General features: G+C 40.6%; 1 protein-coding gene and 1 long non-coding RNA gene across 2 annotated transcripts in view; one reads left to right on the top strand and one right to left on the bottom strand.

Annotated features, from left to right (window-relative positions):
- The window catches only part of LOC146681729 (uncharacterized), a 101,447-nt gene that overhangs the window by 48,514 nt on the left and 26,892 nt on the right, over nt 1–26,041 (top strand). The gene's annotated exons all lie outside the window — the stretch shown is intronic.
- On the bottom strand, nt 2,659–3,818 carry LOC146681730 (uncharacterized). Its single transcript, XM_085447385.1, has 5 exons — nt 3,733–3,818; nt 3,312–3,594; nt 3,002–3,184; nt 2,802–2,914; nt 2,659–2,680 (listed from the first exon to the last, which is right to left on the bottom strand). The coding sequence occupies exons 1-5, from the start codon at nt 3,816–3,818 to the stop codon at nt 2,659–2,661; spliced, it is 687 nt and encodes a 228-aa protein (XP_085303511.1).

Below are 26,041 nucleotides of genomic sequence, written 5' to 3'. Positions count from 1 at the left end.
GCTGTTGTTTTTTATAATCTGCTCCAATATGTCAGTGATATTCTTAATGCCTGAGAGCCAGTTTTATATTTAAAAAAACATGTTTTTATTTGGCCATGTAATTTTTGAAGTGTGCTCCGCAAAGGGAGGCCTCTCGCCTTTTGTTAGGAAATGTGGAATGGACACGGGGGACAAATTGTGAAACAGTTTCAATTTGGATATTTTTCAGGACAATAGGTTTTTTTGTCCACATGCCACCTGTGTAAGTCACGTGTTTGTTAGTCTATAAACAACTTAAAACCAGTAGTTCAAAAGACTGCTTTTCATTGATTCTGGCGGGTTGTATTTCCAAAATTTCTCAGGCACATTGTGAGAAATAAATGGCAGAATGTGAGACCTGCTGAAAAACGGGTTCACGATTTTTAGTAAGAATTTTTAGCTCTGGTGTTGTGGATTTCTTATGTTATTATGAAAAAAAAAACAACTTCAACAGCCAAGATCTGTCAGAGAAAAGATCAGCCAAGATCAATAACCCAGAACCGCACAGTTATTACAGTTTTTTCTGAATGCTTAAACCCTAACTGGGATTCTTATAGTACAATTTCTAAAACTATTAGTACTTATAGCAAAACCACTCACTGAGTTTGCAAAACTAAAAGCACAAACACTGCTTTGCACTTAGTTTGCCATTTTGTAACACACACTTTGCAAACCTGTAGCTACAATCCACTGCACAGTACTCTTTTTGCAGAACTGTAAACACAACGCACTGCTTTACACTCAATTCCCAAATGATCAACGCATTTCTAGCAAAACTATACACATTTACGGCCATTATTTACACTATTTTGCCAACTGTCTGGCACACTGTCACATGTGAAAACTTTTTTAGATAATTAGTTCACTTTGCAATCAGCCTAAGCACTATAATACAGGTAAGCTCTGTGTGCGGAGTACAATGGAGGGAGCAGGAAGAGTGAGAAGTAGAAGAGGCCGAGCAAGAGGACGTGGAGGTGAAGTAGTAGGATGAAGAGGACGACAAGGACAAGGAGGAACAAGAGGAGCAAGAGGAGAATGAGGAGGGGGGAGAGGAAGGGTAAGAAGAGTATGTCTGTGAAGGTTCTCAGTCATCCAGGTCATCGTAGTCAAAGGAGCTTGCAAAGAAAAGCGTCTGGACTTCTTTACAGTTTTTCTCGATTGCTAAAACACATTTCTTGAAACTACGCCTCATATCCTCACAACTGTAAACACAAATCCATAACATCTCACTCAATTTCCCAAACATCCTATTTCCAGGTCAAAATGAAGCTCTACACCCAAAACTATTCACTCCTGCTGAAAAACCAAACTTTGCCCTCAGACATCAAACACAAGCCCTCAAAAACACACACACCACAACAGAGTTTTGCACACTGGTACAATTACAGTTTTTACCGAATGCCTAAACACTAACTGTGATTCCTGTAGCACAATTTCTAAAACTAGTCAGACGTATGGCAAAACCACTCACTGAGTGTGCAAAGCTAAAAGCACAAAAACTGCTTTGCACTCAGTTTGCAATTTTGTAACACACACTTTGCAAGACTGTAGGCACAATTCACTGCACAACACTCAATTACCAAATTTCCAACACACTCCTAGCAAAAGTATACACATGTATGGCTATCATTAACACTAATTTGCCAACTGTCTGGCACACTTTCACATGTGAAAACTTTCTTAGATAATTCGTTCACTTTGCAATCAGCCTAAGCACTATAATACAGGTAAGCTGTGTGTGCGGAGTACAATGGTGGGAGCAGAAAGAGTGAGAAGTAGAGGAGGCCGAGGAAGAGGACGTGGAGGTGAAGAAGTAGGATGAAGAGGACGACAAGGACAAGGAGGAGCAAGAGGAAGACGAGGAGGGGGCAGAGGAAGCATGTTCACTGCAGACCACGTAACCCATATAGTCATTATGGCGATTGCAAATAATCCTATACTTGGAAATAAACACTTGTGTTTGTTTTGATGTGTTTGACTAAACACCAGTACTTGAAGTTTGGATCCCTCCATGCTTATGGATCTATGACAGAAGTATGAGCTCAAACTGACATAGCCTACCTTGTGCACAGGGAAGGCAAACGCCAGATGTGTTTTGTATTCATACCATCGGTGTGCAGTTGGCGCATTGTGTGCTTAGTAGATGATGGCTTGTGTGTACTGTTTGATACGGAAACACCATTTTTACAAAGGTGTGAAGAGTTAATCTAGCTGTGTTTGCTTTTGCAAGAGAACTAAAATGTTTGGATAATTGGGTGACAGGTTGTTTTATTTGTGTGTAGAGTTTTGCTAAATTAGCCAATAGTTACATAACATGTGCTTAAGCAATCAGAAAAAACTGTAATTCAAAACAATAGTTCCAAAACAAATAGGTTGCTTATGGTTCTCCCCTTCAAAACCCTTGTCACATGATAAACACAAAAGACACAACCAATGTATGTACAGTGGCACATTGTCATTCATGTACTATACAGTACAACACACACCAGAAACATTATCCCACCTCAGCATCTTGTCTTTGGTCTGGGTCAGGCCAGAGAATCTCATCCACATCACAGGCTATATTGGCCCCAGCCAGGCAGCGGGGGTAAAATCCTCTTGCATGCCTGATCCACCCCTGGCATGCATCTACTGATATGTCTAGGCAGGCCTCTTCCATGGCCTGAAGGAGGTGAACACGGACATAAGGTTCTCGGTCATACACTTTCCACCGCCATGCCGAAAATAACTCCTCTATCGGGTTTAGAAAGGGAGAGTATGCAGGCAGAAAGATATTAGAAAACCTTGGGTTATTGGTAAACCAGTCACGAACCAGAGCAGCGCGATGGAAGCTGACGTTATCCCACACAACAACGTAGTGAGGCTGCTCTGGCTGTGCTGGTTCCCTGTAGTCCAGCTGGAACATATGTTGTCTTAAACCATCAAGAAAAGCAAGGAGCAGCATAGTGTTATAGGGTCCTAGTACGGCATGGCGGTGGAGTACCCCTCGTTGGCTGATGGCTGCGCACATAGTGACATTCCCCCCACGCTGACAAGGGACATTTACAATAGCCCGATGGCCAATTATGTTCCTCCCCCTTTTCCTTCTTTTGGTCAGGTTAAAACCTGCCTCATCCACAAAGATTATTTCATGGGGAACAGGCCGTCCTTCAATCTCAAAGATTCTCTGCAAAACACATAACACAGTAGAGTCAATCGGTACCCTGAACCACAGTTCAAGAGTGCTGAAATGGCAGCATAAACTGCCATGCTGTGATGGTACACAATACTTTATACAGTATCAAAACTCATACCTGAACATATTCCACACGTTGGTTCTTCACTCTGTCAGAGTTTCGTTCGAAAGGGACTCGGTATGCCTGTTTCATCCGGAATTGATTCTTTCGGAGGATGCGGTCAATTGTGGAGAGGCTGATGGCATTTATGCCTCGAAAAAGATGATCATCCTCAATCACTCTCCTTTGAATCTCTTGCAGGCGGATTACATTATTTGCAATTACCATGTTTACAAGTTCCCTCTCTTGCTCCTCCAACAAAAGCCTTAACCTGCCTCCACCAGGTGGTCGTCTCTGTGTCCTACAAAAATAGAAGCACTCATTACTGTAACTGTCACACATTCATTTTACAGGCAAATAATGGAAACATACTCAAGACACATAAGTTCAGTAACTTAAACGTTACTGTACAAAGCAGTCTTACTGCAAGTACACCTACCTGTTTTCCTCCCTGAAGGTTCTGATGATGGAGGCAACAGTGAAGCGACTCAAATTTAGTTGTACTCGTTGCCCAGCCTCCCTCATAGTCATCCCATGGACAAGGACATGGTCAACTAAAGTGGCTCGAATTTCATCCGAGACTGACTGTCTTCTTGCCCTTGCTCTTCCCCTTCCTTGTCGCCGTCGTTCTCCACCTCCACCTCCTTCACCACGTCCTCCTCCTCCTCCACCTCTCCCTCCTCCTCCACCACCTTCCTGTTGTCCTAGACCACCTCCTCCTCCTCTTCCACTACGTCCTCCTCTTTCACCATGTCCTCTTCCTCCACCACGTCCTCCTCCTTCACCACGTCCTCCTCCTCCTCCACCACCTTCCTGTTGTCCTAGACCACCTCCTCCTCCTCTTCCACCACGTCCTCCTCTTTCACCACGTCCTCCTCTTTCACCATGTCCTCTTCCTCCACCACGTCCTCCTCCTTCAACACATCCTCTTTCTCCACCACGTCCTCTTCCTTTGCATCTCTTTGGATCCATTGTTTCAAACCTGAATGAGCTGACTTTGGCCCTTTTATCTATCCATCGCAGGTTCTGATTGGTGTGTGCTAAATTTTGACTCCTAGTGTTTCCACCTAGTTAATTGTGTGCTAATTGAGCTCAAGCTATGCTGACTTAAGTTAACATTATTGCATGCTAGTGCTTTCTAAATGACTACATGGTGTAAGCACTGTAAAATGTAGGGATTTGTGTGTAGAGTTTTGCAGTAACAGTTCACCAAATTTGAGTCATGTGTCAAAGCAGGGAATAGTGTTTATAGTTCAGGGAAATGGGTGAGCTTTTTGAACAATAGCGTTACGGTTTTGAAATTTTAGTTTAGAGGCCTGGTTATAGTGTTTAGGCAATCGAGAAAAACTGTAATATGATGGCTTGTGTTAACTGTTGGATACGAAAATACCATTTTTACAAAGGTGTGGAGAGTTAAGCAAGGGTTATTCGCTTTTACAAGGAAACTACAATGTTTTGCTGATTGGATGAAGGGTTTTCTTATTTGTGTGTAGAGTTTTGCAAAAATAGCCAATAGTTACAAAAAATGTGCTTAAGCCATCAGAAAAAACTGTAATCATTAATTAGTTATGACCAGTTTGTGAATGACAGGAATCATGATAACTATATTCTCGACATTTTTTAGGTATGATTTAAGGCATAGAAAGTTCAGATCTGTCATGTACTGTCCGCATTCAGCAGAAGTTTGTGCTGCTTTTTAGTATTTAAAACATCACTACAGCTAGATACACAACCTCTTTCCAGATCAAGTTGTTACATTTAAAAATAAAAGCGCTACCTCTCAAACACTCGCTATAGTTCCCAGCCTCTTGTACAGAAAACTGAAGCCAGTGTGGAAAAAAGTATTTTTGGCCTCTATAGCTAAAATGTTTCCTGTCTGCATTAAAAAGGTATCATCTTTCTGAAACTTACTTTTTTGCATAGTGTTAAAGCTCAAAGCTCAGGTGTGACTGGCAGGTGCCAGCACAGAACAATGCAGCTGACAGCTAGGCCTCACCTCTGCCAGCTGGATCACCGGTGTGGACGTGTTGATTGTGTTTGTGCTGCTAAGGCACTAATATTCTTTCTTGCTGCAAGTTACAGCCCACCCAGGAAATCCGTGCTCCTTTTTCAAGCAGGGGCATGTGTCTGTGCATTGCACCCACAAAGTTAGCGCTAACTCTTGAGTCTTAGATGATAACGGAGCCCTTCAACCTATATCATTAAAAAAACAATGACGAGGCTTCAAAATGCCAGATGATGTCCATCTTAAATATACAGTCTGTTTCCATGCATAACCTCTAATGCAATGCAGTATTAAAAGTATTATACACACAACTGTGAGTGCTGTTGTTCTCGTTAATATAATTCATAGGCTGACTTTTTTTTTTTACCACACATCACAAAGGAGTACAAAGGCCTCTGTAAATTTCACTACACCCAAAGAAAATAGCCTTTGGGGGCTTTAACAGAGACCAGCATATCTGAAGCTGTGATGTACTTGAATGCACTGACACATGTTGCATGCACACGTGTGTGTTTGTGTCCATATTTCATGACACTGATACTGACAGGAAGATTTCCCTAGCCTCTGCAGCCTTGGCAGACATATGATTGCTGTAGATCTTCCATCATACACTTGCACGTGCGCGCACACACACCCACACACACACACTCATACACACACTGGCTGGATGGAGATAGGAAGGTGGCTGACATTTGTGGTTCCTCGGGTGAGGACATGGCCTTTTCTACTCATTTCTCTTGGCCAATCACCCAGACTGAAAGGGGAAAGAAAGATAAGGCCTTTTGTTTGGCCTGACAATGTCCTACTGATACTGCCATGGGAGACCATTCAGTGTGTGAGACAGTGTGTGCGCGTGGGTGTGTGTGTTGGGTCTATCCCACCCTTTTAAGACAGGAAACCCCTCTGAGAAGACATTATTACAGGAGAGCATTTGCCATCAGAGCCACCTTCTTTTAAGTCTAACACGCCATCACAGACATACAGTTATATGGTTTAAATGCCACAGATTTTGTCTTACAGCTGCTCTGTCTCTAAGAATTTGTGCTCTTGTGCAACAATCAGCCCTACAATATGGACTGAATAATCAGCACAAGGGCCACATGCATCCTAGCATTAGAAATAGTACAGTTCTGGAAAAAGCATGTACAGTAAATGCCCAGTGAATTGGGACTGGACCTGATATGTAAATGTGCCTGTCTCTAAAACACTTGGCCAACTCTTGTTTAAATGTGCTATTGGCTATAAATAAGCATGACAGTCAACAAGAAAGGTTCATACATTTTTCATAGTGCATGTTTGAGGTATATTTTTTCCATTTAAAAAAAGAATTAATGCAACACAATTCAGTGGGCTATATACTAAACTTGAGAATAGAAACAAATTATTAATCGAATACCACCAGTGTTATCGGTCTGGTTGATATTTGGATTGATTGACTGATTTAAAAAGCTTGACACAAGTTACAACATCCCAGGTAGGCATCCTAATTTTATTATTTTATTATATTGTGTTGGCTGATAAAAAGCGAAAAGGTTGGGTTAGTTTAGTTATTGTTAAAGTGTGAAGCAGTCTAAAATTGCAGGGGAAACACAGCCCATGTGGCTTCTTGGCTTATGTTTGACTTCTGTTGTGTCACTGTGTATTATGCTGTGTCTTTACTTTGCACTGTAATGCTGCTGCTGGCATCTTGTGGCAACTGATTCACACTTAGCTGTAGTGTCATCAGTGACAGTGGCTTATTAGAAGAGAAGGGAAAACTCCCTTCATTTGAGTTGCAGTAATAAATGCCTGGAAGATGCAATCAGCGACAGAATATGGTTTAGTTTTTGTTTTTGTCACAAATGTGATTATCACGACTTTCCTTAAAATATGGTGATATAATGTTGAGGCTCTATCAGCCACCACTGATAACCGCTAAAGCAGAATGTACGTGAAACTGAGTTGTCCAAACGCAGCCACGAGCCTTTTCCATCTCATACCAGCATGCATGAATGCACTGTTCACTGCTGAACAGTGACAGCAGCTCGGTGGTGACAGCACTGTATGATGTGTGAACAATGTTGTTCTGATCTGAATGATTTCCCTGCAGTCACAAATGCTTTATATTTCTGACATTCGGACTCAGCGCGTACAAGGTATCATGTGAGCAGCAGGCATATGGACAGCTAACAGTTTTGGCTCAATACCCCGACTACCAGACTACTACTTCACATCCTTGAGACGCCATGCTGGCCTGATGTCGTCCCATATCATTAGGCAGCTAGATCTTACACTGTTACCAGTAAATGGTGTTAAGATAGTGTCAGGTGGGAAGGGGGAGTGCACTCATTTAAGGATATTGCTCCCAGAAAAAGGGGCAGCAACCAAATGCAGGAGGATTGATAATTTTGTCAAATTGCCGGCAGCACTTTGGGGTCTTACCGTCAGCTGTCGAACATCTTAAAGAAGATTCTGGTATAATATATGAAACCATCTTCATAATGTATCAAAATTGAATGGCTGGAATACCACTTAAGGTAGTGGTGGTGTAATTGGTACTCAAAAATCTTAATAGTATCATATATCTTGGGCTGGGCTTTTAAAAGGATCTATTGTGTGATCCTGCCTTGATCTCTCCCTCGCTTCCTCGCTCACATACACACTCATGGGATAATGCATTCAAGCCATCATTTCATCTTGGAATTCCCAAGCGTATCGGGACACCACATGCTATAATGATCCTCTGTAAATGGCTTGGTTGGACCGCTAACTTGTGTAAATAGTGCAGGGAGATACTAATGTACTATCTTGTAATAGGGGGGAAATTACCTGCCTATTACAGCTAGACCCTCCGAGAGGGGAGGAAAGGGGGAGGAAGGAGCTGAAAAAATGATGAATGATGGGAAAGAGAAAAAGAGAGGATGATGACACTGATGAAAAAGATGAAACGGAAGCTGAGAAGCAATTGAATGCGTATAGGTCTCCGTTCTGTGTGTGAGGAACCTTTTTAACAGTAAGAAAAATCAAAATAAAGCAGCTGATTGGTCAAAACCAAACAGATTATAAAACAACACCGGGCCCCATCTCCCATACTTTCTCTTCTTTATACTTAGGAATTTTTGTCCACAAGAAATTGAGATTTTGAAAATGTGGCTGATTTATCCAAATAAAGCTTTTTAAAGCAAGCATCCAAGGTCAGAACACCACAGTCCTTCTGTTACTTACCGGTGGCACTGATGTCGCTGCTGTGTTTAAAACATGATGTTATTTCTCCCTGAAGAAATGTTAAAATCTAATATTTGCTTGTGGGCAGATTGCTTTTGGCTGAAAATTAAGGTTCAAGCACAGGTTGTGCTGTGCTTTTTTACTTTTGACTTGCAACAGACCTTCTCAATCAATTTAAATGAAAATGAAAAGGGGAAAAAAGTAGCATTTATAAAGACACTTAATTATAAAAAAGATTGTAGCTGCATTGTTGAACCTCATAATCCAGATTATCATGAACAATCAATACAAAACAAGTGTGGGACAGAGACAGCCAAACAACTGCAGGAAATGGAAATTTCCAACACTAATTATGCAGTAGTATTTGTTACAGCTCCAGAAAATCTCAAAAGCCACCTTCAAAAGACTAGAAATCTGCACCCACCATAATTGAGTACGTAGAAAAGATTTACAAGGTACAATAAAAGAAAAATCTGCAACTCAGCCCATTGCTTTGCTTTGATATAGTACATTATCTTTTATGCCCCATTATGTACCTTTTCTTTCTGATCAACAGCAAATCTGCAACTTCCCCATCTGCCTCAACTTTACACAGACAGCAAACATCAACTTCAGTGTCAAATCCAACAGATTACAAAACAATCACTGAGGATCATCACTGATGATGGAAGCAGGGTCTGACTATAGTCCAAACACCAGGCCATATGGCAAATTGGGCGACGTCGTGTAAGATGTCTTTAGCCTCTGCGTCATTTTCGGCAAAGATGGCGCTGTGATCTGCGAACATCAATTTAGTTGCAGATTGGTCTTCAGTGAAACAGACGGTGGCCATTGGTCAAAAGCCGGCTTGGTCTTCTCCGCTTGACTGCTTATGATGCTTTTTTAGGTGCGACTGAATGATTTTCATAAAGACCTTACCAGCAATGGAAAGAAGGCTAATTCCACGATAGTTCTTGCATTCGCGGGTGTTGCCTTTCTTCTGAAGTGGGATGAGAGAATAGTCTCTCGTCTGTTCTCCAGATCTATTGAATTAGTCCATGAAGTCGAGAAAGGAAGATGTTTCCTCCAGTTTTGATTGCCTCTGCAATGAATTTGTCCTGCCCGGGTGATATCCCATTCTCTAGCGCATGGACTGCATGTTTGACTTCTTCAGTTGTTGGTCTGGCATCTGACATCGGTGCATGTCATGCGTCAACCACTGTTGTTACCATGATATTACTAGGGTATTATATGGTTATGACCTTTCAGGTGCCCTTGATAGGTCAAATGCACTGGAACCTAAGAAAATGTCAGCAAATAGAAAAATGCTGTAAAAGCACACAAAACAATCTTTTTGAGGAGACAATAACCTGAAGGAACAGCTGTGGAAGTGACAAGCTAACAGTAAACAGCTAACAGCAAACATGTATCTACAGCATTATATGACTTATGTGCAGTGTAGGGACTAACACCTTATTAAGTAACGCGTTACAGTAACTACGTTATTATTGTGGTAAAGAACAGGGTAACGCTAACTTAATCATTACTGGGATTTAGATAGGGTCGTTATTCATTACTTCTTGTGGTGGCTATCGCGGAGCTTCCACAGATTCAGTAACATTAGCAAGTGGTGGAGGCCAACAGGTGGATGAGGGAAAGGGGAGGCAGGAGGAGAAGAGACCCGAGGCGGCCGCTTGTCCGAGTGTCAGGTGTACTGAAGTTATGACCTGCAGTCTATCTGGGTCAGATATGAACCAAGTTAAGGTGGAGTTTATTTTCGTTATGCTGACTTTTTCGTACTGGGTACTAGCTAGCATGACGGAGTTTCTATACAGCTGGGTGGTGCTATGATGTTACTGATGTTGAACTTTATTTTGTTCATAAGGTTAATTATTAGAGTTGCCAACCGTCCCCTAAAAAACGGAATCGTTTGATATTCAGAGAAAATATTACGCGTTTCGTATTGAGGTGAAAAGGAATGCAGTTTGTCCCGTACTTCAGCTACAATGAAAAAGACACACAGCTGCAGTTATTCTGTCATTACGCTGCACATCTGCCTTTATGATTTTTCCTATAATGGTGGGCCGGTCTCTAGTCAAAACGCCCTTGTCCCAGTTCAGCCCTGTATGCAGCTCATCTGTAGTCAGTTGTTACCTACATCTTCCTATTCGGAAGGCAGAATTTCCAAGTTCTGAGTACAATCGAAGCACCGCGACTGCAGTTTTCGTGTTGGATGTAAAAAGCGCACATGACGCTGTGACGTAGGCTAGAATCATGGCGCCGGTCAACGACGGTCCAGGCGTGGGATTTCTCTCGTGGAAATATGCGCATTATTTTTTCCTTTCTATTGGTACGTGGCACAGTGCACTTGTGGCAAGTAAGCAAGCTAGAAGACTGGCAATCTGGCTGGGTATCCAGTTACGGAAGCAACACATTAACAAGAGAATTCTGAGTAAAACCAAAGTTACTTTCCCTAGTCACTAGTTACTTTTAAAGTAACGAGTAACTTGAAGTAACTGAGTTACTTTTGATAGAAGTAACTAGTAATGTAACTAAGTTACTGATTTAAAGTAACTCACCCAACACTGCTTATGTGATAGAAAAACACATTACCTCACATCTTTTTCTCCCTCAGAACACTGACAAATGCCTCAGTGCAATCCTCCACATCTTTAGGTTTCAGTCACTTTCACAGCTGTCTGCTCGCATTATTATGTCCCTAAAAAACACTTCCATTGTGTTTTAATCAACTTCTGTTGTGTTTTAATCAACTTCTTTTGTGTTTTGTGTATTTTTGCATCACTGTTCTACTTGTTTGTGGTTGCGGTGTATTTGACCTTTGAGGAACAGAACTTTCATGAAGCAATCTAAAAATGCCAAGTATGCTTACAGCTCCACCCAAAGGTACTACATATATGGAGAAATCTTTATCATTAAAGCCCACAAAGTCAGCATCTGTTAAAAAACAAACACTTTTAGCTCTAATGGTGCTTTCTCTCATTTTAGATGTATTAAATTATGCACTACTATAAAACAAGCCTTGGTCTTTATGCTTTACTTTTAGCTTTTGGGTGTTTAAAGTCCAGCTCTAAGGGAGGATCTATTGACTCAGAGTATTGGTCGAAAAAATATTTGCAAATGTTAGCTCCTGTAGAGGGTCTATAAGTGTTAATTAAACAGCTGTAAAGAGCCATTCATGATGTTTTGGTTAATTTGGGTCTCATTCTCGAAACAACATGCCATGCCTAATGAATCTCCTTTTCTAATCTGCATTTTGTTTGCTGACAAAAATCCAGTCTTTATAATGCCAGCACTATGTTTTGTCATGCGTGTTTACAGAAATTAATTGAAAACCTTTGGAGAGTTGGTTGTAATGCGCACTAATTTCCTTCAGCTATTGGTGAAGGATAAATTGGCAAACACTCGCATAATGTGTTCATGTGAATAGACAGTTTAGATCGCTGTTTGTTAACAATATTTGTTTGCTTAGTTATTGTATTCATGGAGACAAATATGAGGCATGTCTTTTTATGCTGCTTCATTTCTTGTTAGTTGTTTGCTATTATGATAACAAGGATCCATTTGATGTCAGCAGGCCTTTTATCTTCAAATGAGCCATTTAAATGTCATTACTGTAGGGCTGCCTCTGTGGTGTGTGTGTGTGTGTTACATTTTTTACAAGGCCCATTCATGTCTTGTCATTTTTCCTACAATGCGAAATTACTAGCATTCACTCTCTGCTGCTGCAACAGTAACAATATTCACTTTTAAATTTTTTTTTTTCATTGTGACATAAATTCAAGCTTTTGTCCATTTTACTCTCCTCAGTTGTTTACTATATAAGCAATGGGCCATAGCATAATGACGCAGGAAATTAGAATCATTATTCACTAATCCAATAGCTTCCTTTTGAGATTTTTAGAGTTGGACATAATCTGTTTTTGAGTTTCCCTTTCATCTTTTCAAAACAGTGGAAAGCTAATAGAATTTTTTAGTAGATTATTCTGGTTATTATCTTTCCACCAGAGCTGGTCTAACAGTCAGTGAGTAGTCATGCTAAAAACTGTTTATGTTATTATGTTGTTTGCAGGACTTTGGTAGGTGGGGGAACCCTAAGACTGGGTGTAGCGGCGAGCATGGGAAAAAGAATTACTCTGAAATAAGTCAGGACAAACTGTGTTGTGAGCTTCAGCATATTTTTCTTCATGTAGTGACTGTGATCAGGTGACGTGTGCTGCTGCTTCACATTCACCGCTCCAGGCACGTGCAGAGGGGGGGGCTAGAGGGGCTTGAGCACCCGCCCCTTTCCTGATGGATGCCCAAAGTGCCCTTTTGTTGAGGCAACTTTTTTAAAAAAAAAAAATTTTTTTTTTTTTTAATGTGTGTGTGCGTGCGGAGTCCTGTCTGTGCCCCTCAGCAATAATATTTAACTATTAATCACAGTTTTGCTAAATAAAATCTGGCTTGCATCAGTCACATGATCATATTTAACCAATGATCGCCCTTGTCGGCAGAACGCGCTGGTTACGGGCCGGGAACGAGCTCACAAAGAGCACGCGCATTTTTTGCGGTCCGGAGCTGTAGGAGAAACACAAGTTAACTCAGAGACACAGACTGATGCGACAAAACCAGTAAGTAGGTGTACAGCGTACACTGTAGTGTGTAGCACCCAGGAGTATTGGCTTATTACGTACACGTTGGAAAGTTGTCTTGTTGCAACTGACGAACTGAAACAAACGAGCGTGCTGTGTGTGCAACAGCGCGACAAACATTACCTGTCCTTTTATTAACTGCACAAGTAGTCATAGCTGCTGGCTACCTGTGTAAGGCTGTCATGGGTCTGTAGCTCTGTCACTGTTTTAGGGAACATATTCAGTTTTAAAGTAAGTTACAGGGCTTTTCCTGCCTTTCTGGAGGGATTATATTTCACTAAAAAACGATCTAATATGCATGTCCACATAATTATGCATTATTATAATTATAATATATTAAAAAACATGCTGTATTTTAAAGAACATACATTAAGAAGTAGATTATATTAGATTTATATTTTAAATAAGACAGCAGTAAAATTATTGTATCTCTGCAGTTTAAAAATGTAATAAGCTTTGCCCCTGCACAGAGTGGATAGTGAAACAAATGGAATCATCATAAATACATTATTTCATATTTATTACTTCCCCCTCCTCATTGCTTTATTATTGTAGCTCTAGTAATAAATAATTATGTAAGGATTCTGGATCAGCACCGTGATGCCCATAGTATATACAGTATTCTGAAGAAGGTCTAAAATGTCACTGTGTTCAATGTGCCCCTTTTTAACTTTGAGCACCCGCCCCTTTAAACCTCTCTGCACGGCCCTGCACCGCTCTTTGTGGATTTATCCAACTGAAATATAAACAGATGTTTCATGAGCTATATGCCTGATTTCCAACCCCCACACAGAACAAAGCTAATATAAAAAGTAGAATTCTGTGAGTAAATCAACATCATTACTACAAATATCAGTTGATGTCTGCTACCCTACCAGTCCAACACAGTGCATCACTGTCTTCTTCTTCACAGTACTAAACAGCCTGCATTAAACTGTCTAATATGTTCATACAACCTTAGAATAATACAAACTTAATGTACTTCAGTTTTGTTTGCAAGATGTTTAATAAAATTTATTTAGCAAACCATCATGTACAGCTCAAATATCTGACTCAAAATGCATTTAGGACATTATATATAAGTGCTAGAACGTTAATCTGGAACACTTAAATTCCTGGTTGTTTGGCTGTTATTTACATTTTTAAGTTATACTTTTCCTATTACTTGTATTTGCAGAGAAAACCTACCGGTTATTCATGTTGGTTCAGCTCAGATACATTTTACAACAAGAACAACAGCTGCTGCATTTTTCCAACCATCTAATGACACATTTATTACTAAATTACTCCACAGTGAAGCCGATAATTTACAAATACTAGAAATATGGGCAAGTAACATGTAACCTTAATGCCTGATTAAAAGCTACTTAGTTAGCTAGCAACTAGCTGTTAGCTAATTGCTCTCAAAGTAGTTTGGTAGCAAGCAATTAATGGCATATCGTGCTAGCGGGTAATTAATGTCCATTATGATAAGATGTGTTCAGTGTTTTAAACTCATAGTGGAATACATTCACAAGAATAAAATTTAACAGAGGAGTTATACTGCAGTTCAAAACTGCATTAGAGTACTTGAGTAAATGTATTTATTTAGTTACTTCCACACTGCATGATTACTGATGAGCTCAAGGCACCTGACAGTGCTCACTACTTCACTGGCTTCATGTCTTGCAGTGCTCTAACCTTCACAGAGAGATTGCCGTCTCTCTCTTTGCTGGAGCGGCAGACAAGCTATAGGGCAGCCCTCCCAGTGCACTACTGGTAATTTAGGAAATCCTTACTGGCAGGTTGAAATGACAAGGCCACTGTCTTTGCGTCTGTGCTCTGTAATTTGCTTGTTTTCCACTTCGCCATAGAGCTGACGCACTGCAGGAGCAGGCAAGCCAAAGAGCGTTTTTCTCTCTTTTTCTCTCTCCTACTATCTCGTTCCCTTGCTCACTCGCCCATTTGCTCGGTTTATGCTCTCTTCTATTGTTGTCATTGTGTTATTCAGCTCAGCTCTGCGGCCTCCCGAGTTAAAAAGAAAAACACAGGCCAAAAACACCACAGAAATCAGAGCCTAATGTCTCACAGTGACGAAAAAAGACTGAATGATTGAAAACGCAGCACTCTGTCGGTTTTCCGAGTTTAAAATATGAATGCTGCCTGTACGGTATGTAAAGAATTGAGGATGATTCAACTGACTGTTCATCATTTATCCTCCTTTGATTGTAATCTAAATTAAAAGGTGCCAAAATATCAACATCTAGCTTCATTTTCCCATTTTGTGTAATTGTAAAAGATTTCTAAAAATAGCCTGTTTTGTCAACAGAACACCCATATAGGAGAACACGTTTTAATTTTTTTTTTTTTGTGTGTATGCCCCCAAAGTGATATGACTATAGTTTGATAGAGTAGTCTGTTACAGTTAGTTTTCCTAAACTGAATATAAAATCCAGTTCTTACATGAATATAGTGAATATGTAGAAAATGTTTCATACCCTAAAGCTGCAACTCTAACTGAAATCTCTATTAGTAGTAGTGTAGTAGTATATAGATGTGGATTATTTGTTTTGCAACTTTATACAGTACAGAGCCCTAATAGTGCCCAAAATTGATTTTAAACAAAAAAAAAAACCCTTATAGTAAACACTTACAGCTTTAAGGAACCATATTGTACATTTTTATGGTATAATACTGTATTTTTCTTTTGATAAATGCAAAGACTAATATAAATGTAAAAGTTCAAATTTAGAAGTGTTTAGAAGTGTACGCCACCGTTTTTTCTTTATACTTTGAATCTTTTACATGTTTGATGTGGTTTCCAGGATTTGCACAGCTCAGATTTTTGAAAGTCTGGCTAGCATGTGTTAAAATGTCAAATACAGCAGCATATCAGTAACCTTGGCGTGATTAGGGCAATTGTCACAATGCTGCTGATAGTTCACAAAAGAGAAGAATCCGAATCCAAAGTGTAGTTATGTTAAGCAGTGATACTGCTCATGGAGATTGCAGTAGGAAAGGCAGTCAAACAGCTGACAGTATCACACTGGAAGCCTCATATTCTCTATGGCATTGTACAGTACTTTTCTTTTCACAGTAAGAAACTGTAAAATAACAGTAACAAGCTGAAAAAGCGATATTCTAGTAAATTACTGTAATCTAACAGTGAGAGTTCATTGTTATTACAGGAATGCAGTTTTAGCCCCTAAAGCATTGAGATGAATACCTGCCTGTAACTATATACAGTTTTTGCATTTGTATCCATTTGAATTTGTCCCTAAATTAAACTTCTGAATTGCAGCAGTTTGGAAAAAAGGAGCGTTGGATACAGGCTTCACTCGTGTACGTACAGTACTCTGTGTGTCTCTGAGTGTGTGTATCAAAAGAACTTTGACAAACAGCTCCCCTGTTTACCATGGCGACGCCGTGGCCTGTGTTCTCTCGTCTCTACGGTAACCGTGGCCCTGAGCTCTCTTATTGGCTGAGCCACTGAACTCCCAGCAAGAGACAAAGGAGAAGGACCTGGCGCTGGTAATTTCTTATCACCAAATCCCATTAGGCTCAGGGTTTTTCAGTTTTTTTTCATTAACCCACACAAAAGTAAAGTGGAAATCACCATACCCAGTCAGCTCAGCCCCTACTGTGAGGCTGACTAGGCCCCCTAATAACATCGCTCTGCTCTAGCTTGTGCTGTATGAATACAAGAGACACTTACAAAAGTACGTTAATAGACTCAAAAATGAAAAGCTTTAAAAGAAAAAAAACAGCATCACTTCATTATCGCATTTATCCAGATCGGTTTTGTGAAAAATTATTGTGGAAAAAAATGGAACCACAGCAGATAAAGTTAATAGACCCCAAATTACTTCATTGATACTGTTAATTAATAATAATTAGTTTGTGTCCACAGATAGTAAGTCATTTATTAATCCCAAAAGAAAACTGCTGTGTTCCATCACAGGCTACATTTTAATTGGTATATTTAATCCAAAATGCCAATTTCTTAATTTTAAGTAATATAATCACAGATTTTGTTGTCAGATAAATAATAAATAAATACAAATAATACACATCAGGATCAGTATAGCAGTCTTGGCAGTAACACAGAGCCTGTGTAAATAAAAGGCTTCAGAGGTGCTTTGTTAAGTCGCAGAAAATAATCTCTGCTTGAACTTGAGACTTTAACCTTTTCATGAAAAAGGCCGTTTACCTGGCAGCAAGGCTTTAACAAAAAGATCCAGTTCTTCAGTAGCTCACCTCACAGCAGGATCTAAAAGTCAGGATATCTCTGCTTCTGCTGACACGTTTTTGAACATTGTTTCAGTCCTCCAAATAAATCTGTCACCAGTAAATTCCCAGCATTTCCCATACAGACAGATGCAAAGCTGGTTGTTTTACCTGCTGTTATAAATATGCAAGGTAACTTTCTGATTTTTTTAACATAGTTTATTGTGCGTATCCTAACAACAACATTAGTAGAAGTGACGAAAGTGAAGAGAATATTCTATGGTGCACACTGTGATTTCTCTCTTTAAGCTGCAGGGTTCAGTTAAGGGGATCTCTGGGCTGTTTGCCTGTGTAGTTTGGTCCATTTGAGCTGATGTGCAAGCTGCTGGTCAGTGCCCGACACTGAAATTCCCCAGCATATGCGACGTCATTTCGTAAACTAGCATTTTTCTTTTAAATTTAACTAGGAACATATATTTATTTCTACTCTACATGAAATTTGAAAATCAGGAAAATGGAGAACATAGCGTATGTTTATGTATATGTTTCTGTTTCTATGTACTGGGGCTCTTTCAGATTGAATATCTTTTACCATAATGGAGTAGCATAGATATAACTAATTATTATTTATTCTAACCAAAAGTGTAAAATTCATCACTGAAACTTCTGCAGTAATTAGATTATAGTTCTACATGCAGTAAAGTGACTAAAGAAAAATTAGGACTTCTTATGGAATTAAAATCTATCACCTTTTTGGGAAAGTACATTCAGAGAAGCTTAGAAAATATGAAAGAAGTACCTGTAGTAATAACCTGTAAACTGGATTTTTTTTTTCCCTTAACGTTTTAGCTTGTCAAGTCTTCATTTCAGCTCAGCACTCCACTTTCATCTTTCACCTGTCACCCTTCCTGCAGCCAACAAACTGAGCGTGCATGTGTTACAGCTCCAGTTCCACTAGATCTGACACCTCTCAGCATACTGAATGGGCCTGATATACCTAAGGCCGTAATCACTGCACGAGTATGTGTGCTGATAGGTGGTGGTTACGTGTATGTGGTGTGTGTCTGTGTGATAATCGCCGCTATGAAGTCGGATTGACAGACAAAAGCCTAATCGCTCCTCAGCTCCAGCAGCCAAACAGCTCAGAGGAAGTATTGACCCAAAAGCACCATAATCCCCTTCACCTAACACGGGCAATTTCATGTAATACCTGTAATAACACACATTCAGCTCAAAGTAGTCATCAAAAGAGCTTTGAGCATCTGATTTTGAGAGGTGAGCTGTTTGAATAAAGGGGACCTGAAGAGTATATCAATCTGTAATAACAACATTGTGGCCTGAACTCACTTTCTTTTCAGTTCGCCTTATCACCACTCCTCTGAATCACTTCACTCATGTTCTCTCACTCACTTTGTGTCTCTCTGTCTAAATGTGTCGCTCATGTTTCTTTACAGTCACTGTACGCAGCCATGCAGAGGGTTTTTTTTTAAGGAAACATATAGAAACTCACACAGTAAAGATAAGCAGTGCACCAAAGGGGGTCATTTTCATTTTCTATTTGTGAACATGTTTGCAAATTCTTGCCTGGAAGTGACATTTTCATTTTCCCTGGTTCCTGTAACAGCATCAATGCTCAGACAAAGAAGTTGCTGAGTTCTATGGAGACCTAGTGGGTACAAATATCAGTAAAAGATCTTTATCTCCTAATCTAATATGATCTAATCCTAGTGATCATTACTGGACTGCCACTAATCAGCTGCTAGGACTGACAGGGAACACTAGATCAAACATTGTGTGATTAATTCCCATTTTAGTTCCTTTCCACCAAAAACTGCTTACTTGTAAAACAAAATGTAATTTTGCCAGTAGTAGCTTTCTATATCGCCAGTTCCTCAAATCTCACCCTGAGCACATGTTAGACATGAAAGAATCAGAAGAAGCTGTGGAGAAAGTTATGCTGCCTGTAACATTGGTAAGCATGTGTCAGTGATGGACTGGGGAGGCATATCCATGGAGTAATGCACAGACCTCTACAAGCTAGGCAACAGCACCCTGACTGCCATTAGGTGTCAGGATGAAATCCTTGGAGCAACTGTCAGACCCTCCGCTGTTGCAGTGGGTCCTGGATTCCTCCTGGTGCTCAACAATGCCCAGCCTCATTGGGTGAGAGTATCCAGGCATTTCCTGGAAGATGAAAGAATTGATACAGTTTTAGTAGTTTAAGGCTCTGTCCTTAGTCTACTTTTATTTTGAGTATATTTCTTCCCTTCAACCAGATCATTAATAGAGATAAAATCACTCACCACAGCTATGCAGATGGCACACAGTTATGTCCCTCCCCCTCAAACAACTCCAGAAGCCTTGATACTGTGTTCACCTGCCTAAATGCTAGCTGTCACATAACTTTACAAAAAAGAGTCATGATAAAACTACAGTATTAGTAATTCGTAAAATTCCAGTACCCTGGCCTACAGTACACTTGGTTCATTGATCAAAGCTGTCAAACTGCTAAAAATCTCAGAGTTATTTTAACACCACGCTCTGATTTGATGCTTACATTACAGTTTTTTTACAGACGCTAGGACACATTTCCCAATACTTAGGTCACGTTTGCAAAACTCCTCACACAGTGAGCACAACAGAAGTCTATGTGGGCTAAACTGAGGACCAGTTATCATTGTCTTGGCTCAAAATGCATTCAATGACTACATCTCTCAAATTTCATGAATCATCTTCTCACTCAGACACAACAACTGCCAAAAAGCTTTGTACGGACAGGACATTTTGCATGTGCTTACATACTGTTTTCAAAACTGTTAAACTCATGGTCAAAACAATAACACAATGCAAAACTTGAAAGACAGCAAAATCCAACGGCAATATTTTATTGAAACATATTTTAAATCTAACAATGCAGTTTAACCAGCCACAGCTGATTCTCATTGTAGATGAACATCTACACAGGTGTTACTCCTTCAATTTTTCAACTCCTTCAATTCTGGCAGCCAGAAGATTCTTTCCTAGGTGTATTGCCCTAGATGACATAAGATGTGATGTGGATGAGAACCTGTGGCCAAATGGAGGAGACCGAGTAGATTAGCATTACTATTGTATGTGTATCAGTGGATGGTGTGTATACAAATTCTTGTATTTTGGGATTACTTAGTGCAAAAAAATAAAAATACATAAACATAAATACATGATGTCTGATTCATTCCAGTAACATATATTGAAATTATAAACAGAGATGTGTCCTTGTTTTACACAAGAAAACACTGTGTAATGCTACATGTTGTTAGTGTTTTTTAGGTCATTGTTTTGTGGGTGACAAAGTGTGTTTGTCGGCTGTCAACCTTTGCTAGTGTTCTGGAAGAATGAGTTTATTTGAGACCTGAATGAAGTGTTTTGGTAGTTGTAGTGCATTTTGAATGTGAAATGAACTGCTTTGCCAGGCTGAGGGTCAGTTAGGAGAAATGTGTGAAGAGTTTTGCAAAAGTGACTTAAGTATTGAGAAATGTGTCCTAGCGTCTGTAAAAAACTGTAAAAAGTGTCCAGTCGTGCCTTTTTAAATCTTAAAAAGGCACGACCAATTAATTTTAAGCATATAATGGCCTAGTTCTTAAGAATTTCTATGACTTATTAATCCCTAATGGGCCTGGGTGCTTACTTGGATTGGTGAGTGGGGTGCTGCTGGTTATTCTGAGGTCTTGGCTAGCAAACAAACGCCAGCAGACTTTTGGTATTAGAGCCCCCATTCAGACCAGAATGGTAACTTCCTTATTATCTTTTCATATCTCTTCTTAAAATGCTTATCATGAAGCTTTCATGAATATTTCATAGTCTGTATTTGCTGCGTTTTTAACTATTTCTTGGATTTAAAAAAAAGTCTTTCTGTGAAGCACATTATTGTTGGGGAAAGTTCTATATAAACAAAGTTTGATGTTGTTATTATTATATTTGCATCATGCATACACACATCCATCATCATCCCATCAATTTGCACTCACTCAGACATGGACGCACACTTTTTAGCCTCTGATTTGGTATTCATGTCACACAGATTAATCAAGCTGCTCATCCCATTTGCAGTTCCACACTGATACACACCACTCAGTTTACCTGTACCTATAGGTAGCTGTGCACGTGTTTGTGTGTGCGTCTGTATGAATGGGAGGGTGGGTTGGTGGTGTGCACATGCTTGACAGACAGCGAGAGAGGCCTCTGTCACCAATCTGCATATCTAAATATTAACACTGGACCATCCCTTTAATTTCCTACAGGGGCTGATAACCATCAATCCTTTCCCCCAGCGTCTTTGTCGCTTTCACTGTGTGTGTGTGTGTGTGTGTGTGTGTGTGTGTGTGTGTGTGTGTGTGTGTGTGTGTGTGTGTGTGTGTGTGTGTGTGTGTGTGTTAAAGAGGTTGTTGGCTGAATAATACCGTCAGTTTTTTCTCTTGCTCACACACACACACACTCATATCTTAGCGAGGACATCTAATTGACATAATGCTTTCCCCAGCTGCTTACACTAACTTTAACCATCAAAAATGAATGCCTTATCCTAACCCTTAGCCCATACCTAACCATAACCTAACTGTAACACTGACACTAAAACCACATTTTGAGCCTCAAAACTGCCTTCAAACGCCTGGGGATGAGCATTTTAAACCCCTAAGTGACTATTGGACCCCACAAATACAGTGGCATGCCAATTATCTGTTGTCACAAAGATGTATAAACACACGCACGAGAGGGTTGTCAGAAACTAATCGACATGCTATTGATTTACTTTTCTATTTAATGAGTGAAACCATCTGTGAGATATTAAAAGGAATTTTGGAGAGAGAGGAGAAGAGGAGACAGGTCAAATAAGCAACGACAAAACAGATTTGAAAATAACTCTGTTTATTCTTTTCGGGGTGGGGAAATATTCTGAATGACATTTTGGTCATTGTGAGGCACTGAAACTCTACACTGAGACATCTGATGACCACGTAGCCATTTCCTATCTGCTTCACGGGGCTGCAGTCAAAGCTGACACGCCCAGAAACCCCTCTCTCCAGCCCACTCCTGTACCTCTTCACGTAGGACACCAGAGTGCTCCTAAGCAAGCCGAGCGCAATCTCTCCAGCATGTCCTGGGACTGCCCTCTTAAACATCTAGAAGGCATGCAGGAGGGAGGCATCCTAGTCAGATGTAAAAGCCATCTAAACTCCTTTTAACCCTTCCACACATAGTGGTCACTGCAGTGGGCAGCTATTCAAAGGCTGTTTTCTTGTATTTGTGTCAGTGTTGATGGTGTACTTGCACATAAACCACTACATTGGACACTGATGTGTCACTCCATACAACTGTGATGGGTCAGTGAAATGGACAATAGTGCTTATTTTAATCTTTGACATGGTGCCACACTGCATTACATTTTACTCGGGGTCACACATTCAGAAAACTAAACTTCACAGAATGTGATGTGACAGTCTTTCATAGGCTTATATACAGATTAATAACTACCCGTGTGTGTCCGTGTGGTCACAGATTAGTTTAACAGCTCCACAGTGATAATTGTTTCACATTTATTATCTCTGTGTTGGCAAGCAGCCTTGCAGTAGTCTGCATGTACCCACATGTGTGTTTGTGAGTCAAACCACATCGCAAAGAGGCGAATGCTAATCTGCTATCTGCCATTATTCTCCGAGACCTTGAGAGGATGGAGGTAGAGACGAGGGAGTGAGACAGTAGAGGGGGAGAAGTAGAAAATGGCAAGGTTATGAATGAACCTTTTGTTGAGGACGTGTTTGTGTTAGAGTGTATTAGTAGTAGAGAAGAGTGGCAGAGAAAATTCGTGATATAAGAGGAGAGGGTGCCAGTATGAGAGAGAGAAAACTAAGAGAGGCAGAGAGAGGCATTGTGGTGATGAGGTGATTGAGACGGTGGACATGTCTGTTAAACTGCCATCCAGCAGAAACATGAACAGGTTCATTTCATTAGAAACGGACTTTCTCTGATTTAAGGAAACACAATCTAAAAGCGCTTTATATTGTAAGGTAAAGAACCTTAGATTAGATTAGATTAGATTAGATTAGATTAGATTAGATAGAACTTTATTAATCCCTCGGGTGGGTTCCTCTGGGAAATTCGATTTCCAAAAAAGCACAGCACCGACAGAAGTTACAGAGTTACAGAATATTATATATATATATATATACACACACACACACACACACATATATATAAATACAGAGACAATATAAATAAAATATACAAAGGGGATAAATAGAATAAATAGGAATAAAAAATAAAAATACAAGTGAATTGCACATTTCAAGTATTGAGGTCTATTGCACTGTTGACTATTTACAAAAGTATTGCACAAGGTATTGTACAGTGAGGTGAAGAGGCACTACAGCTTAGTTGTTCCCCCCTCCTTTGTCCTCCTGTTTCCCCTCCCTCTCCCCTCCAGAGAGGAGTTAAACAGTTTGATGGCGTGTGGGACAAAGGAGTTTTTAAGTCTGTTAGTTCTTGTCTTGGGGAGAAGCAACCTGTCACTGAACAGACTCTTCTGGTGGTTAATGGCCGTGTGCAGAGGATGCCTGGCATTGTCCATAATGTCCATCAGTTTCTTTAATGTCCTTTTCTCTGCCACTGTCACCAGAGTGTCCAGCTTCATGCCGACCACAGAGCTAGCCCTCCTGATCAGTTTCTCCAGCCTGGATGAGTCCTTCTTTGCTGTGCTGCTCCCCCAGCACACCACAGCATAGAAAAGTACTCCAGCAACCACCGACTGGTAAAACATCCTCAGGAGCTTCCTGCAGATGTTAAAAGACCTCAGCCTCCTGAGGAAGTACAGTCGGCTTTGGGCTTTTTTATACAGGTGCTCTGTGTTGCATGACCAGTCCAGTTTATTGTCCACCCACAGCCCGAGGTACTTGTACTTGTTGACCACCTCCACCTCCTCCCCCTCTATCTGAACCGGCAGTGGACCTGCTCTAGACCTCCCGAAGTCCACAACCAGTTCCTTAGTCTTTGAGGTGTTGAGTTGCAGGTGGTTTGTGTGACTCCATGCGACAAAGTTCCTCACCAGACTTCTGTACTCCTCTTCCTGATCATCCCAGATACACCCCATGATGGCTGTGTCGTCTGCAAACTTCTGAATGTGGCATAATTCAGAGTTGTAGCAGAAGTCAGAGGTGTACAGGGTGAAGAGAAGAGGGGACAGCACAGTTCCCTGTGGTGCTCCTGTGCTGCTGACCACTGTGTCAGACGTGATGTCCTTCAGCCTGACGTACTGTGGCCTGTCGGTGAGGTAGTCGGAGATCCAAGCCACCAGGCAGGGGTCCACCTCCATCCTGTTCAGTTTTTCCTGAAGCATACAGGTATTAAAGGCACTGGAAAAGTCAAGAAACAGGATCCTGACCATGCCTTTTCCCCCATCCAGGTGTGAGTGGGCTCTGTGTAGGAGGTACAGGATGGCATCCTCCACTCCGACACCCGCCTTGTATGCAAACTGTAGTGGGTCCTGGGCATGTTGTACCTGTGGTCGGAGGAGGTTGAGGAAGAGCCGCTCTAGAGTCTTCATAAGATTGTCCCACAGTTCATTAGATAAACAGTAGTACAGCTTAATTAATAATAATGGATTGCATTTATATAGCGCTTTTCGAGACTCAAAGCGCTTTACAATACCACTATTCATTCACACACTGGTGGAGGCAGCTACAGTTGTAGCCACAGCTGCCCTGGGGCAGACTGACAGAAGTGAGGCTGCCATATCGCGCCATCGGCCCCTCTGGCCAAAACCAGTAGGCGGCAGGGTGAAGTGTCTTGCCCAAGGACACAACTACCAAGACAGACAGAGCAGGGGATCGAACCGGTAACCTTCCAGTTACAAGATGAGCTTCCCAACCTTCTGAACCACGGTCGGCCCACATTCACAATTCACCTACAAAGTACGTTCAGGGCTTGTACATTCACTTAAAACCAATGTAATGTGTATGTAAAGGGTCATGTTTACCATGCTGCTTTCAGGTCTAGGTTTTCCAGGTTCTGCCTTTCATGTCATTGGCCAGGGTTTGAGTCCTGCAGCCAATGGATGCCCTCCAGGACATATGTAGGTGTGGTTAATGCACTGTTAGTCTCTGCTTTATGCTTGTTAGGTTCAGATTTTTATGCTTCTCATTAGCTTGTTTGTGCTTATTCTACTTTATTAATTGGTTCTTTGTTACATTGGTAAGAGAAGCTCGTAAAAGGAGCGCTGTCACCACCTTGAGGTGCTGTAAAGTTTCTTTTGACTTAAGTTATATAGTTGGAGTTTTGTTTAAAGTTAATGCTCTTTTGTTTTGTTAGTTAAGTTGGCCTTGGCTCTCCCTGAAGTAAATTTATGCTTCCTTTTTAACATCTCATCATTAAACCATTTCAAGCTGACTCAAACACTCTCTTCATGTTAATTTGTTTACTCTTGGGACCAACATGGGGACATAACAAGGGCTAACGAGTTAAGCCATGAAGCACTCTGACATGACGCGATGTAATATTAACTACAAAATGTTAATATTTGTGATATTTTCAGCTGAATGTCTGTTAATTATTTAGAGACGGTGTTTGAGTTTCTTGAAAAATGTCTGTAAAATAATTCAAACTAAGATCAAACCTGTTGTGTAGCAGTCTATAGAGTACATATTAGAATCTATTTGTCATGAATCGCTGTG

Source organism: Copadichromis virginalis, linkage group LG23 (assembly GCF_057382275.1).
Source record: "Copadichromis virginalis isolate Kocher_CV1m ecotype Utaka linkage group LG23, C_Virginalis_male_GT1.1, whole genome shotgun sequence".
In the NCBI taxonomy this organism is placed as follows: Eukaryota; Metazoa; Chordata; class Actinopteri; order Cichliformes; family Cichlidae; genus Copadichromis; species Copadichromis virginalis.
This window is presented reverse-complemented; position numbering and strand designations above follow the sequence as displayed.

What these genes read in the sequence shown, in the direction of transcription:
- LOC146681730 (XM_085447385.1), bottom strand. Translation starts at nt 3,818, where the DNA reads ATGAGGGAGGCTGGGCAACGAGTACAACTAAATTTGAGTCGCTTCACT. An exon ending in ACCTTCAGGGAGGAAAACAG is followed by an intron (nt 3,595 to 3,732) that starts GTAGGTGTACTT and finishes CTATTTTTGTAG; the next exon opens with GACACAGAGACGACCACCTG. An exon ending in AACGTGTGGAATATGTTCAG is followed by an intron (nt 3,185 to 3,311) that starts GTATGAGTTTTG and finishes TGTGTTTTGCAG; the next exon opens with AGAATCTTTGAGATTGAAGG.